The sequence below is a fragment of the Lynx canadensis genome, chromosome B1 (assembly GCF_007474595.2).
Source record: "Lynx canadensis isolate LIC74 chromosome B1, mLynCan4.pri.v2, whole genome shotgun sequence".
Classification (NCBI taxonomy): Eukaryota; Metazoa; Chordata; class Mammalia; order Carnivora; family Felidae; genus Lynx; species Lynx canadensis.
This window is the reverse complement of record NC_044306.2, coordinates 132,629,250-132,643,728: the sequence shown is the minus strand read 5'-3', so window position 1 is coordinate 132,643,728 and position 14,479 is coordinate 132,629,250. Positions and strand designations below refer to the sequence as shown.

Below are 14,479 nucleotides of genomic sequence, written 5' to 3'. Positions count from 1 at the left end.
ACTCGTTTTTTTCAACACATGATTTTGGTAAGTGCTGAACTCTGCTAGGCATTGGGGTGCAATGGTAAATGGGGAACCAGACAGACACTGGTCCTTGCCATCACGACTTCTGTATTAAGTTCTTGCTCCAACTGTGGTTTGTTACACTCAATATTTTTCATTTCTAGATAGGTTCTTTCTGAATGATAATATTGGCAAATCAAAATTCAAAGTGGCTAGCATATTCTTTCCTTATTCAATAGTATGTACAGGAAAGAAATATTAGATGTGTATAAACATGGTGAGATTGAAAAGTCAGAAGGGTATTTACGTTTCTTAGGTGAAAGGTAGCTTGTGGCTAGGACATAGGGGCAGACCTTTAGTGTAATGTAAAGGAGGTAGTGGGGCAAACCTTTCAAGTGTCTGATGAAACAGTCTTTAGGTCAAAGTAAGTTACAATCAAACCCCTCCACCCACCCACTAGGTTCCACCCTCTATCAATTACTCAAGAACACTGATTCTGCAATGGATCCCCTTCTCTTGCACATCAATTCCCTTCTCTATTGACTTATCTTACACAAATACTCTGCGATATCACTGTCTTTTAAATACTCTCTCTTGATTTTGCATTGTCTCTGATTCTGCCGCTTCATTTTTCCCCGCTCCTAGAGAGCCACACATGTTCAAAGACTTTCTACACTTGCAGTACCCAATTCATTTCCTCTGATTCTTTCTTGAAACTGACCAACTGGATGGTTTCTTCTTTCCTCCCACCTAAATCTACCATAAAGGCAGATGTGGGTATTGCACTATTCCAATTTCCCTCCTCTGATTTGTTGCTGACTAAAATCCAGTAAGGCTCTTGCCCCGTGTTTGTACTGAAGATTGCTAGTTGCTCCTTCCTAATCTTTTTTGCCTATACCTTCTCACCTGCCTACAAATGTTGGTATGTCCCAGAGTGCAGTCATTGGAGCCCTTCTTTTTGCTTGTTCCCTACGTGCCAGCTCAGACCATCCCAAGGCTTTAAATGCCAACTGGTGCCAAAGACTTCCAAACTTCATCTCTCCCCTGAGCTCCAGATTCACACACCTAACTGCTTACTTGACTTCTTTACTAATGAGCATCTCAAGCTCAACATATCTGAATGCAACTTTTGGTTTTTCCCTCTGAATTTGCCCCTCCAATATTATTCTCCATCTTTCCAGTTACTCTAAAGGTCTTGGAGTCATCCCGCACCCACCTCTTTCTTCACATCCACATCCAATCTATTAGAAAATCCTCTTTATTCCCTCAAAATACATCCATAGTCTGACCTCTTCCTGCCACTTAATGGCTATCATCCTGGCCTAAATTGTTATCAATTCTTGCTTAGATTACGTCAATTATTTTGCTTTAGTGTTTGTTCATCCCTTACCACCTCTGCGCTATTCTTAACACAGTTGCTAGAGCGATTCTTTCAAAAGGTATATCAGAAAATGATTTTCTTCTTTTTAATCTTCTAGTGGCTCCTCATCTCACTCCAGATAAATCCCAAAGACCTAAAAACAGCTATAAAGGCTTAAGTGATCAGTACCCTTGCTACATCTCTGACCTCATTGCTTATAATGCTCCTTCCTCAACCCTGTTCCAACCACAGCAACCTCTTGCTTATCCTCAAATAGGCAAAGCCTGCTGCCCCCTCTCCCCTCTCCTCACCTGATGGCTCACTCTCTCACCTCTTTCAGGTCCCTGCACAAATCTTCTTAGTGAGCCTGACCGGGGTATCTTCTGTATATCAGTCCTTCACCCCCCACCACTTCCTGTCGTCTCTGCCCACTGCATTTTTTTCCACAGCATGTACTGCCATCTGACTATATATTTTCTTGTTTCTTATTTGATCCTATAAGAATGTAAACTTCAGGATGGCTGTGAGTGTATCTGTTTTGACAACTTCTGTGTCTTTAGCTCCTCAAAGAGTGCTTGTCATACAGTTAGTTGTTGTATAGTTGAAGGAATGAATAACTTTAAATCAGTGGTTCACAATGTAGGTCTCTTTTACATTACATTGACACTACCCAGAGAATCACTGTCATGTAGTTTGTGACAGGAATTAGTGCACGGAAAACAAGGGTTGAAAATTGCTGCATTAGGTAGATGACTGTTTTGCAGGGGCAGGTAAGACAGCCTGGGGACAGGAGAGGGTGGCGGTATGCAGACATGTCAGGTGACTGTTTTGATATTCCAGGGCAATTATAACAAGGGCCTCAGTGATGTAATGGCAATACAAAGGGACAAGGGGGTCCTTCATACCATTTTTAAAGTAGAGTCCACTAAATTTGACAACTGACTGAAAAGCTGGAAGAGGGGCTGGGGGCAAACAAAAGGACCAAGAAGATGTTGACTGATGAAATCAGATGGGTAGCCTGGTGAAAAAGAGATCCAGGAGGAAAAGACAATGAATTCGGTTTTAACATGCTCACTTTCTAAGGTGGACTGCAGAGAGCTTCAATCAAATGTTGACTTGGCAGTCATTGGTAGAGAGGTGACATCTGACACCATGTGAGTGGCAAAGCTCTCAAGCAAAGATGGAAAAGAGAAATGAGACAAAACTTGGGAGCATCTACATTATGCTTTATGGAGGCTTTATGGAGGTTGCTTTATGGAGGCTGAGCCAGTGAAAGAGATGACGCAGAAGAAAGTCATCGTGATCACAGGACACAGGAGAGGTCAGTGTCACCAAGGCAGAGAGGGAGAGTGTTCTGAGAAAAAGGGAAGAAGTATCAAGCCCACAAGGGCTTGAGGAGTCAAGGACCAAGAGAATGTCAGAGCACAGGGGTCTTAGAAGAGCAGTTCCAATTCCATGTCCAGACAGCGACAGGGAGAAAGCAGGTTTCCCAGAGAAGTGGGTGTAGATTCTGGGTTACTGGGATTGAACAAGCAAGTGTGAGAAGCAAGATTCAGAACAAGGAAGTGCAGAGTGTTCAAAATGTTGGATAGCAAGTGAAGGAAAAGAGACTGGTCATTAGAATCTAGGGAGCAGAAAGGAACTTATGTGTGAACAGTGTTCAGTTTTCTCTATTCTTTAGCACATTTAGTTGCATTTAAATCTCACAAAAAAACCACAGTGAGGCATTAACAGTCCCACTTTACGGATAAAGTAACTGAGGCTAAATAACATGCCCACTCGCCATAGATATTAAGCGATAAAGTTGAAACTGAAAACTGAGGTCTGACTGTAAAGAGCTATGCTCTTTCCTTGAACCCTGCCTGTGATTTCAGAGGGTGCACAAGGCATTAAACAGATATCGTTTATAAATAAGAGAGCCACTAGACTATGTTTTCAGTTTTGTACAATAAATGTGATGCTTACTCTATATTTTATAGAATTAGTATACTCATATGGGGAACATCTGAAAAACAGAGCATGCACTAACAGCCGCTCTTTTTTTTTTTTCCTGAGGAGGCTCCACGTCCAGTGTGAGGTCCAACAGGAGCTCGGACTCATGACTGTGAGACCAAGACCAGAGCTGAGATCAAGAGCTGGACTCTTAACTGACTGAGCCACCCACGCGCCCCTTGAATGACAGCTACTTCTAATACTGCTACCACCACCATGATATTATCAATCACTTTAGGCTTATTTCCTTTCAGTCTTTTTTCCTGGGAATGAACATTTTTATATACATTTGTACACACACACATGAGATACATACATATACACACATACAAATATGTATACATATATGATACATACATTTATAGACATACATATATAAAAATGTACAGAGACATATATATATATATATATATATAAATGCACACTTCATAACCCACTTTTAATATTGAAGGATATAGTAGACTCTCAGCGCCACCACTTGTGTGTGACCTTGGAGATGTTATTTAATCTCTTCTGCATTTCCCTCAAGTTTAGAATGAGAATAATAATAATAATGATAATAATAATAAATCTGCCTTATGGTAATTGGGAGTACTAGAATTGATAATATATACAAAGCCACTTAAAATATAACTTGTCAATGTTTTTTATTTTATTACATGGTCTTCCAAATAATAATTTTACTGAACTGACATCCACATTACTAATCTGATCTCGTACTTTTAAGCATTTAGATTGCTTCTAATTTTCCATGATTATAGAAGGCCTTGCAGTGAGCAAATTAATACTCACGGTCTTTTCCATATTTAAGTAGAACTGAGTGGCAGAAGTATGATTACTGGATAAAATGCATGACTGAGTTATGGGCTTTTGATTCAAGCTGTTAAATTGCACCCAGAAGAGGAAGCTTTTAGAGGTGGATGCTTTTTCTAGGCCAACAGAAATGAGCCAGTGGACAGGAAGCCATGAAAACCGTGTGAGTGAGTGTATGTGTATGTTTGTACATGTACATGGGGGTGGGGTGGGGAGATGGAGGTAGAAAACAGAATTTACACGGACACTTCTTGAGTTAGAAGGTAACCCCAGAAATTAGAAAAGCCATGTTATCATTTGAGCAGGTGAGAAAATAAAATGAGTGGAGTTCTTAGAGATGTTTTGAAGCAGGAGGGAAGCTGCTGAAACACAAGCTGGGTGTCCTAGTTCTTCCAAGTAAATGAGGAGACAAGGTTTTGCTCTGAGAATGACTGAAGGGCACAGGCATGAGCTAGGAGTTTAAAGGAGGAGGAAAAGCTTGGGACTGTGGCAATAATTAGAGATAAGGCAGAAAACTCTAATGTCACTCACTACCACTAATTTTTAAGCTCTGAATTCTCTGTAGCCTCTTGGTTCCTGCTGGTCATGACTGTCTCAAGAGGAGACAGGGCAAAGGCAAAGTGCCCAGCCAGTTCCCACCTCAGAGGTTCCAGATGTGCAAGATGCTTTTTTTTGGTCTACAGCATATTCTCCTTGGTTGTGTTGTGGGCTGGTGTGATCAGTGTGAAATTATCACTCGCTGTGTTCAGGTCCTCTCCTCTCATTTACTCTGGAAAATGGCTTTTGCTCCTATCTCTTCAACAAAACCACTCTTATTCAGTGATCTCCACCTTGCTAACCCCAGTGGTCAAACGTGCAGTCTTCTACTTGACCCACCGTCTGACCTTCTCTCTTCTTTGAGATACTGGGTTCACCTGGCTTCGAAGGCATCAAATTTACCTTGTCTGTCTTCTACTTTGCTAGTCTCTTAAGTCTCCTCTCCTGGTACCTTCTCATCTCTCCATCCTCTAAAGGTTGGTGTGTCTCATGGCTCACAGCCCCTGAGGTGACTTTTCTTTTCTGTCCACACTCACTCCCTTGGTCTTTCAAAATACACCCAGAATCCATCCACCACATCACGATGACTGCAACGCACCACTCTAGGAGGAACTGTTCACATTTTAGTCTATGGGAACAGTGCCTCTAGAGTAGTGCATCATACAATCTGCAAGGAAATACATGCTGACTCTGGTATCACCTTGTTCAAACCATCATCATCTTAACTCCAGATTATTGCAATAGCCTCTTAACTGGGGTTCTTCTTTCTGCCATTGCCTGCTTACTGTCTATTCTCAACATAGCAGTTGATTCAAATTTCAGTAAGTCAGATCACTATTCTACTTAGAACCCTCAAATGGATTCTCATCTCATCCATATTAAAGGCAGAGTTCTCACAATGATCCATGAGGCCCTACTTCATCTGCCCACTTTCTCCCATTACCTCTTTAACTTTGCTCACTCTCCTCCAATCACAACGGTACCTTTTTTTTTGTTTTTTTGAACATTCCAGATAAATGATTGTCTCAGGGCCTTTGCACCTACTAGGATAGTATGGCTTGCTTCCTCACTTTCTCGAAGTCTTTACACTCAAATGTCAAATTCCTGGGAGATCTTCTCAGATCACTCCATTTAAAATTGCATCGCTTGCTCCCTCACAATTCCTGTCACCATTTCCAGCTCTATGTTTCTTCCTAGTAGTTATCACTATCTGACGTATTTTGTGTTTTACTTACTTATCTTGATTATTGTCTGTTCCCCCTACTAGAATATAAACTCCATGAGGACAGTAACTTTTGCCTGTTTTTCTCCTGCTGTATCCCCAGGATCTGAAATATTTCCTGGCACATAAAGGCATATAATTATGTATGCATTTCTCCCCTCTCCCACCCAGTTTAGAAATAAATGTTTACTCAGGGTGTAAAGCACGTGAAATGGAGCAGGAAAAGGTTTTGGGGGAGATTTGGGAAAAGTAAACCTAGAAGGTTAAAAGTAAGTGACAAGTTAAGATACACAACTTAACTTTTAGGATGGAGACTAAAGACTTGCTATGTTCCCTGGTTATTTGCTTTGTGGTTACCTGTGAAGATCAGATTTAAAAATTCATGACATATGACAGTTAGAAAAGCTCTTAGACAGCACCTTTACTTTCTACGTGGAAGTTGTGTTGGCAGGGTTTTCAATTATCCACTGCAAAAAGACATGGTCCACTTGGCTCACTTATGTTAATACATGACATTCACAATCCTGGAATGAGGAAACTGGCAACTAACATGGGGGCAAACCCTTTCACCTAAAAAGACCAAGATGGCATTGGGCTCTCCCATTCAAATATTTTTAAGCAAAGAATATGTCTATAGTTATTATATCAATCAAACACAGATTCTAAGGAATAAATGTACTTTTTCATTTTTATTAGCTATCACCACCATGCTAATTTAAGACATTATTCCTTGTGGAAAAGAAATATTCATGGCTTCAGTTCATGTAAAAAGGGACTGAAATAGAGTACATTCTTTCCAATGAAGTGTTGGACTTTTAGTCATTGTAATCTCTTTGGCAGATAAGCAAATTGTGGGCCAAATAAAGAGCTAATGAAATTAGCACCATTTATGTTACTTAAAAATTTACTTTTCCCCTACGCAAGAATTAAGTTAATGCTAAAAACATTTAATATGTATAATGGTTCCAAAGCTTACATTCTTTATTTGGAGTGTATCAGAAATGGACCTGAGGTGGGTGATTGCTTCTGTCCCTTCTAGCTGGTCACTATTACTTCTAGAAACAGAGCATCAAGATATTTGGAGGGGAAAAAAGAAATTAACATGTTTCCCTGAATTTGCCTTTATGTATATTTTATTTAGGGCAAAATTGGGAATCTTCTCTGAGAACATGCATAAATTGACAATGGAAAAGAGGTGGCCCATATTAGTAAATGTATGAAAAACCCAGCATGGAGCTAAAAGCTGGTCAGAGATAAAATAGATCAGAGTATTTACACATTGCATGGTAAAAGCGGACATTACCTAATTTATTATGGGGACTCCAGCTCATGTTATATTATAAATTTTATCTTCAGTTTTTATTGTTGTTAAATTTTTAAAAACTAGATGGACTAAGAAGACACACTTTGGTTCTCACTTTTCAGAGAAACTGAAGCATATACAGAAAAGGATGATATATACTAATAGTATACAATAACTTGTAATAACATATATCAAATCAATAATCCAGGGTTCAATTCTGAGGTAACTGTGTAAGAGGCTGATCTTTTGTTTTTTTTTGTTTTTGTTTCTGGTTAATTTGGAAGAAAATAGTTTCTAGAGTATAGGTTTAAACTAAGTTTCTGAACACAGAGATTTTTGTACACAAAGATAGTTGACCCTCTTTCTCTATGTAGTTTTCTTTCACTTGGCTTTAAGTTTATTAATTTTTTTAAATAGTCATATATTCAAGAACAAACAGAATGGGGGGAAATAAAAAGGCTTTATTGGCAATATTTCAAAAATAAAATTTAAAAATGCTCCAAAGAATGAGATAAAAATCAGGCCAATTTAAATAAATAGTAAGTGTTCTGTCTTTGTTTCTTTTGGTAGAATATAATTTTTCTCGGCTTTGATTTTAATATTAAAAAGAAATATAAGTGTGCATATTTAGTGGCTCTAAGGTCTTCACAACTCATATCCTATAGTCCTATAAGCTCATGATTGGAATTATTATTATTATTATTATTTTACATAGCAAAGAAAAGAGATGTGGTATTTCCTAACTGGCTACAAGTAAAAATTTTACAGAATTTTCACTTACCACAAGACCATCTTGATTTTCATTGAGTTCAGAGAGTTTGGAACTGGATTTCTGACGTTTAGGTTTGCCCCTTTCTCCAACACAACCAGAAGTATTTTCATACAACTTTTCCACTTCCTGAGCACTCAAAATACAATCTTCGAGGCTGCTGAACCCAGAAGGAATATTTTCTTTGTCGATAAGTCCCCTTGAAATTAAAAAAAAACAAAAAACCTTGATTTTATTTTAAAAGGTAAAAGGGACATTTTAATGACACTGTCACTGCATCACATGGGAAATCAGGAGGGTGCCCAGAAATTCCATTTTGCCTCTTTGATCAAAATCTGAGCACAGTGCTACTCCTGAGACCAACTGGTGCCAAATAAATCACATTAAAAGAGAAATTATTCCTAGAGGCAAATTGGCAGGGACTGTGTTTCTACCAATGAACAACTTTTGTATTTGTACCAAAAGTAATTTGTATTCAAACAGAGAGAACAGTGCAAGCTTACAAAAAATCTTCCCATTATTAATAAATTACACCCCCCCCCCACATACACATTTTATAATCCAATGTGTGAAGAAAAATCTGAAAAGGAAATATGTGGTCTTTTTCTCTAGAATGGGACATGCTGATTTTTCCAAATGATGAAGACATTTCAGCATAGTAGAAAAGCATGAGTAACAGAATCCAACTGCATTTGATAGTCTTGGTAGAAATAGTGTAAGTTTATAAAAACTACAGAATACACAATATTAAAAAAATTTTTTTTATGTTTATTTATTTTTGAGAGAGACAGAGTGTGAGCCAAGAGAGGGGCAGAGAGAGAGGGAGACTCAGAATCTGAAACAGGCTCAGCTTAGAGTCTGACGCGGGGCTCGAACTCACGAGCTGTGAGATCACGACCTGAAGTCAGAGGCTCAAGTGACTGAGCCACCCAGACGCCCCCAGAATACAAAACATCTTAACTTAAATATGGATTTATTACTTATCAGTACAAAGTTTCATGACTTAGTTTTAGCTTCATGACTTAGTTTTAGAAGTAGATATGAATGCCGTAACTATAGAATTTAATTCACTTAATATTACTGAAACAATGAGTATCTTAAACATTCCCTCAAGGAGTTTTCACAAAATTAAATTACTTAGCAAATTATTTGTCTTTTACTACATCATGGAAAAAATTAAGCCATCAGTATAGCGTCATGGCTTGCCAAAGTACAAATGAATGAGATCTCTCCCTTATCGTATGACTAAATTAAGGTAACTCCCTACTACTCATGGAAATACATGAGCTCTAAAGAGCAAAATTGATGACTACATTTTACCATCAGTTCAACCACATCCCAAAAAGAAAGATAATGTTAAATATTTATTCTGCAATCTAAATTCATATCCTGTTTTAGATGAGCTTATCATGGAGGCAAAATTATGAATTAAATATTATACTACCTTAGACTATCTTTGGTGATTTTTAGCACTCCACATTTAATTTAGTCTTATTTTATACAACTTTTAATGTAAAAACATATAGACTTAGTAAAAGTATATAAAAGACTGATGCAACAGTTATTAGAAATATCCTAAACATAAAATAACAGAAGGCATGAGAAAGCTGATAGGGGCTAACATGCTGGCACATATACTCAGGCAAACACTCTTAAATCTTCCCCCTTCATGCGCTGAGAGAGGTGCCTTTTATGGATAGTTGGATGAGTTTGGTATCAACTTCAAAAATAGTTGTTTTACTATATAAAATCTGTCTAATCGCTCTTCTGATTTCCTCTAACTCCTGGGGTATACATCCTACTATTATTTTTTTAGTGGGGGTGGGGGTTTATGTTTGAAAGCTCTTAGGACAGAATTGTTTACCCCCAAATTCCTATGTTGAAGCCCTAACCGACAACGTGACTGTTTTGGAGACAGGGACTTTACAGAGGTAATTAAGGCTCACTGAGGCTATAAGGGTGGGGCTCTACTCCGTTAGAACTGGTGTTATTATAAGAAAAGGAGGAGACACCAGGAAAGCATGCACACAGAAGAAAGGCCATGGGAGGACACAGAGAAGGCACTGTCTGCAAATCGAAGACAGAAGTCTCTCATCAGAAACCAACCCCATCTGCACCTTGATCTTGGACTTCCAGCCTCCAGAACGGTGAGGAAATAAATCCCTATTGTTTAAGTCCTCCAGGTAGTACTTTGTGAAGGTAGCCCCAGCAGGCTAATACAAAAGCTAAAAACTAGTTTTAGAAATTAAAACACAAAGTTTATTTTATAATCTTTTTGAATAGTGAATAAATGACTGGAATAAGTCTTGTCAAAATAAATATATGAAAATCTGTTCAGTGTGTTCATGTGGAAATCCTGTTCTCTTCAAAAAAAAAAAAAAAAAAAAAAAAAAAGGTCTCTGAGTCAACACCTTTCAGCCACAGTACAAATGTGACTGTGAGAGCACTGGAATACAATTCCTGACTGCAACATTCGGACAGCTTTCAATCATACTGGACATCACTGAGATTTGACCTGAACTCAAATCTCTGCGGCTTCTCACTTCATCTAGAGTTTCTCCCTCACCCCTACATGCACACTTAATGTTCTAGTAATACCTAACTATTTATCGTTCCTCTAATAGTACAGCATAATTTTTTTCTTTTACTTTGAACTAGGAATTTAATATAATATTTGTAACAAAGAAGTCTGTATATACATTTCCAATTTATTGTGTATTGGACAGTTGAAACCACTTTAACTTAAATTACACTTTGCCTTTTAGAAAGTATTTATTATAAAATTTTCACACACATAGAAAAGAAGAGAGACTCACAACGAACTTCCATATACCCCTCACCAAGAGTCAACATTTCCATGCGTCTGGCAGATGGCAAGCTTTTTAATAAATGAATTAAACTGAAACCTTTCACATAATGAACATGTTCCTTAAACCTTGGTATTTTTATGGTAGCAAATAATAACATAAACCTGACGTTTCCTTTTAAATTTAAACAATAAATAATTAGCATTAAAATGAAATATTTACAGTCTATCTTCTGTATTTGTTTAAACAATGTCACAATGACTTTAGTATAGACTTTATTGGCTCTTTAATCTCATCCTGAAATATGGTCATCACTGGCTTTAAGCATATATTTTTTTAATTGGTTGCATCTCTAAGTTGTTAGGAGGCCAAACAATAGACAAAAATATAATGAGTTTGTATATTTAAGAACTCTTTTTTTTCCTTTTTTTTTTTTTTTTGAGGGGGAGAGGGGCAGAAGGAGAAGGAGAGAAAGAATCTCAAGCCGGCTCCATGCTCAGCACAGAGCCTAATGCGGGGCTCGATCTCACAACCATGAGATCATGATCTGAGCCAAAGCCAAGAGTCAGACGTTTAACTGACTCAGCCACCCAGGCGCCTCTTTAAAAACTCTTTTTAGCCATTCCATAGAGTTATTAGTTTTGAATAGAATATATTAAAGTCTAGCTTAATTTTTATTTTTTAAACAAAGCCTGATGAAAATCTTTGATAAATGAATCAATTATGCATAAGTGTATACTGAGAAAAACATACTTACTATAGGCTATGATAACGATTCTCAACCTTTGCACAATCAGTGATATGTCACTGTATCTCCTGGGGACATACTGGAGAGGACTTTCATGGGGACAAAAGTAGTAGGTCTGGGGCCCTGAGAGATAAGGGCCTCACTCCTCCACATACCTGGTGAGCTCAGAGAGGCAGTGCAGTGTGGCGTGGAGGTTGAAGAGGAAGGACTATCAAGACACGCTAATTACCCAGCATGTCAGGTGAGGAGGAGGCCATATGACTAGGAGGGTGAGGCCAACAGGGAACACAGGAAGGGGACTTCTGCATGCCCAGACCACACACCAAGGAGAAAGAGTAATGCAAGACTGTAAGTTACCTTGGCCACACACAGTTTGCAGCCCGAGATTCACTCACTCAGTGCACAACTTAATCTGACCACAATGAGTAAGCAGCATGAGCAGTGAAGGAAATTACCAGAGAAGAAACTTTAAGGGGAAGGCTGGAGTTTCGTGGATTGTTAGATTAGTCAGCTTCTACCATTCTCCATCTCATTTGTTCTCCTGATATTGATAGTAAAATATGATTGAGATAACTTATATTAGAAACATTCCCAACTCTGGGAAACTAAACTCTGCAGGAAAGGTTACTTACTCTGTGTTTCGTATTTTTCTGTCTATCCCCGTTCACTGTGACCTTACCCCACTGTGCTGTCCCCTGCCTGCTGCCGTGCACCCACCATCAACACTTCCACTGTCTGTCTCTGTTCTCTCTCTTGTGCTTACTACCACTTCCATCCAACCTCAGCTTGCTGTCCACCTGTCCAAACAAAGAGAGTGGAAAGCACGATGTCGTGACACACTGAGACTATTTTTAAAATGCAATGTGTTGCTACATACTGTTTGGCAAAAAATGAGGCAGAGAATATGAACAGTATTAAATAATTTGTACTTGCTGTGTAACATAATTTAGGCAGTACACAAACTAATTATACTCCTAAACATTTTCTATAAAGCTTAGTCAATAGCTAATTTTAAACATAAATACCTCCCGTATTACAATTTTTCTATTCTCTAAAGGTAGTATTACACAGCACCCTCTCCAACCCAGCAGCTCCAAGACAATTAAAAAAAATTTTTTTTTAATGTTTTTATCTGTCTTTGAGATGGAGAGAGACAGAGCATGAACAGAGGAGGGTCAGAGAGAGAGGGAGACACAGAATCTGAGGCAGGTTCCAGGCTCTGAGCTGTCAGTCAGCACAGAGCACCACGCGGAGCCCGAACTCATGGACTGTGAGATTATGACCTGAGCTGAAGTCGGACACTTAACCGACTGAGCCACCCAGGCACCCCTAAGACCATTTTTTTTAAAGTGCTGCCTATATCACTTAAAAAGTCAGTAGGTTATACCACTGATACTGTTTTATTTCTAAAATTACATTTGTTAGTATAGCTCTTAAACATCTTGACAATATGCGGCATGGTATTTATTTACACTACTTGTCTTTTGTGTCTTTCTTTAATCAAAAAGAAATCTCTTTTTTCCCTTAGATTTTGATGTAGATTATGAATCCAGGTAAAAAAAGAATGAGGAGGACTAGGGTCTGATTTAGTCTTTGACATTTAATAAGGAATTCAAAACAGTAACTTTTTAGAGACTAAATGCTACGGTAGATAAAAATAAAATTTTGGGGAAAAATATATGAATATAACTTTATTTTCCATGACAATTAAAATAATGATTATTCAAAAATATGGATGATAATTATTTATTTGTATTTTCTCAAATCCTTGAAAATCTCAAATTCTTGAAATTCATCCTGTGGGAAAGCTTAAAATCAGTCACTATCATAATAAGGAACACAAACATTTCCTTTTCTGATTAGACTTAGGCTCAACATTCCTTACCCTAAAATGTAACCAACTGTCAGAATATTACAGTGATATTCTAATATTTCATCAGGCCAATATAGCAGGGAAATCTGTTGATTTCATAAGGTGTTCTAACAGCTAAATGAATGTTGTCTAATAAGAGAAAAACCACCTCTGGACAGGCATAGGGCCATTTTCTCCTCCAGTGGTTCAGCATCCCTCTCAATAAGATATTCATGAGGAAGCCATGAAATGTATTAAATCAGAGGTGGTTTCCTACAATATACATCTAGACAACATAAAACATCTAGAAAAAGCTGAAATATTCATTTAGCTGCCTACAAATTTCCAAAAATTACCTTAGTTAGAACAGTCAAGGGCACTTGGGTGGCTCAGTCAGTTAAGCATTTGACTCTTGATTTCGGCTCAGGTCATGATCTCACAGTTTCGTGAGTTCAAGCCCCACGTTGGACCCTGTGCTGACAAGTGCAGAATCTGCTTGAGATTCTCTCTCTCTGCCCCTCCCCTGCTTGCACTCTCTCTTTCTCAAAAACAAAAAATAACAAACTTAAAAAAAGAAGAATAGTCAAAATGAAACTTTTAAAGTTTTAACCTGAATACTGAAATGGGAATGGCTATAATGCAGTGACTAATTCAGGTGTATATTTTTAAAAGGAGAAGAGAAAATCCAAATAAGAGGCACCAATGCCAACTCACACATCTCTGCTGCGTCGAACTTCATCCTGCTCTTTGGACTGGCGGCGGCGCTGTCTGGCAGATGTGGAAGAAGACGCTGATGATGTTCCAGACTCTGAGTCCTCTGAACTTTGGCCTCCAGGGCCATTAACATCAAAAAGGTGCTGCTCTACTGCTGACCGGATGGTTCTTTCTAAGAGTCTAATAAAAAAAGAATACAGAGTCACTCAGGTAATCAAATTTATCAATGATTGTCTTTAAAAGTTTGTATCTCTAATTTTGGAAAATCTGTATTTCCAATAGTAGATCTACTATAGTTTCATGAACAGAGATAGCATATGAGACATCTCAAAATATCTGTATCGTGTGTTAAAGATAAA

At 38.1% G+C, this 14,479-nt stretch overlaps 1 protein-coding gene across 3 annotated transcripts in view; it reads right to left on the bottom strand.

Moving 5' to 3' along the window:
* The window catches only part of FAM13A (family with sequence similarity 13 member A), a 362,178-nt gene that overhangs the window by 55,762 nt on the left and 291,937 nt on the right, over positions 1 to 14,479 (bottom strand). For all 3 annotated transcript variants that reach the window (XM_030313445.1, XM_030313443.1, XM_030313447.1), the window contains 2 exons: positions 14,121 to 14,300; positions 8,012 to 8,198 (listed from right to left, as the gene is read on the bottom strand). In XM_030313445.1, coding sequence (XP_030169305.1) covers positions 8,012 to 8,198; positions 14,121 to 14,300 — 367 coding nt within the window. The remainder of the gene's footprint in view (positions 1 to 8,011; positions 8,199 to 14,120; positions 14,301 to 14,479) is intronic.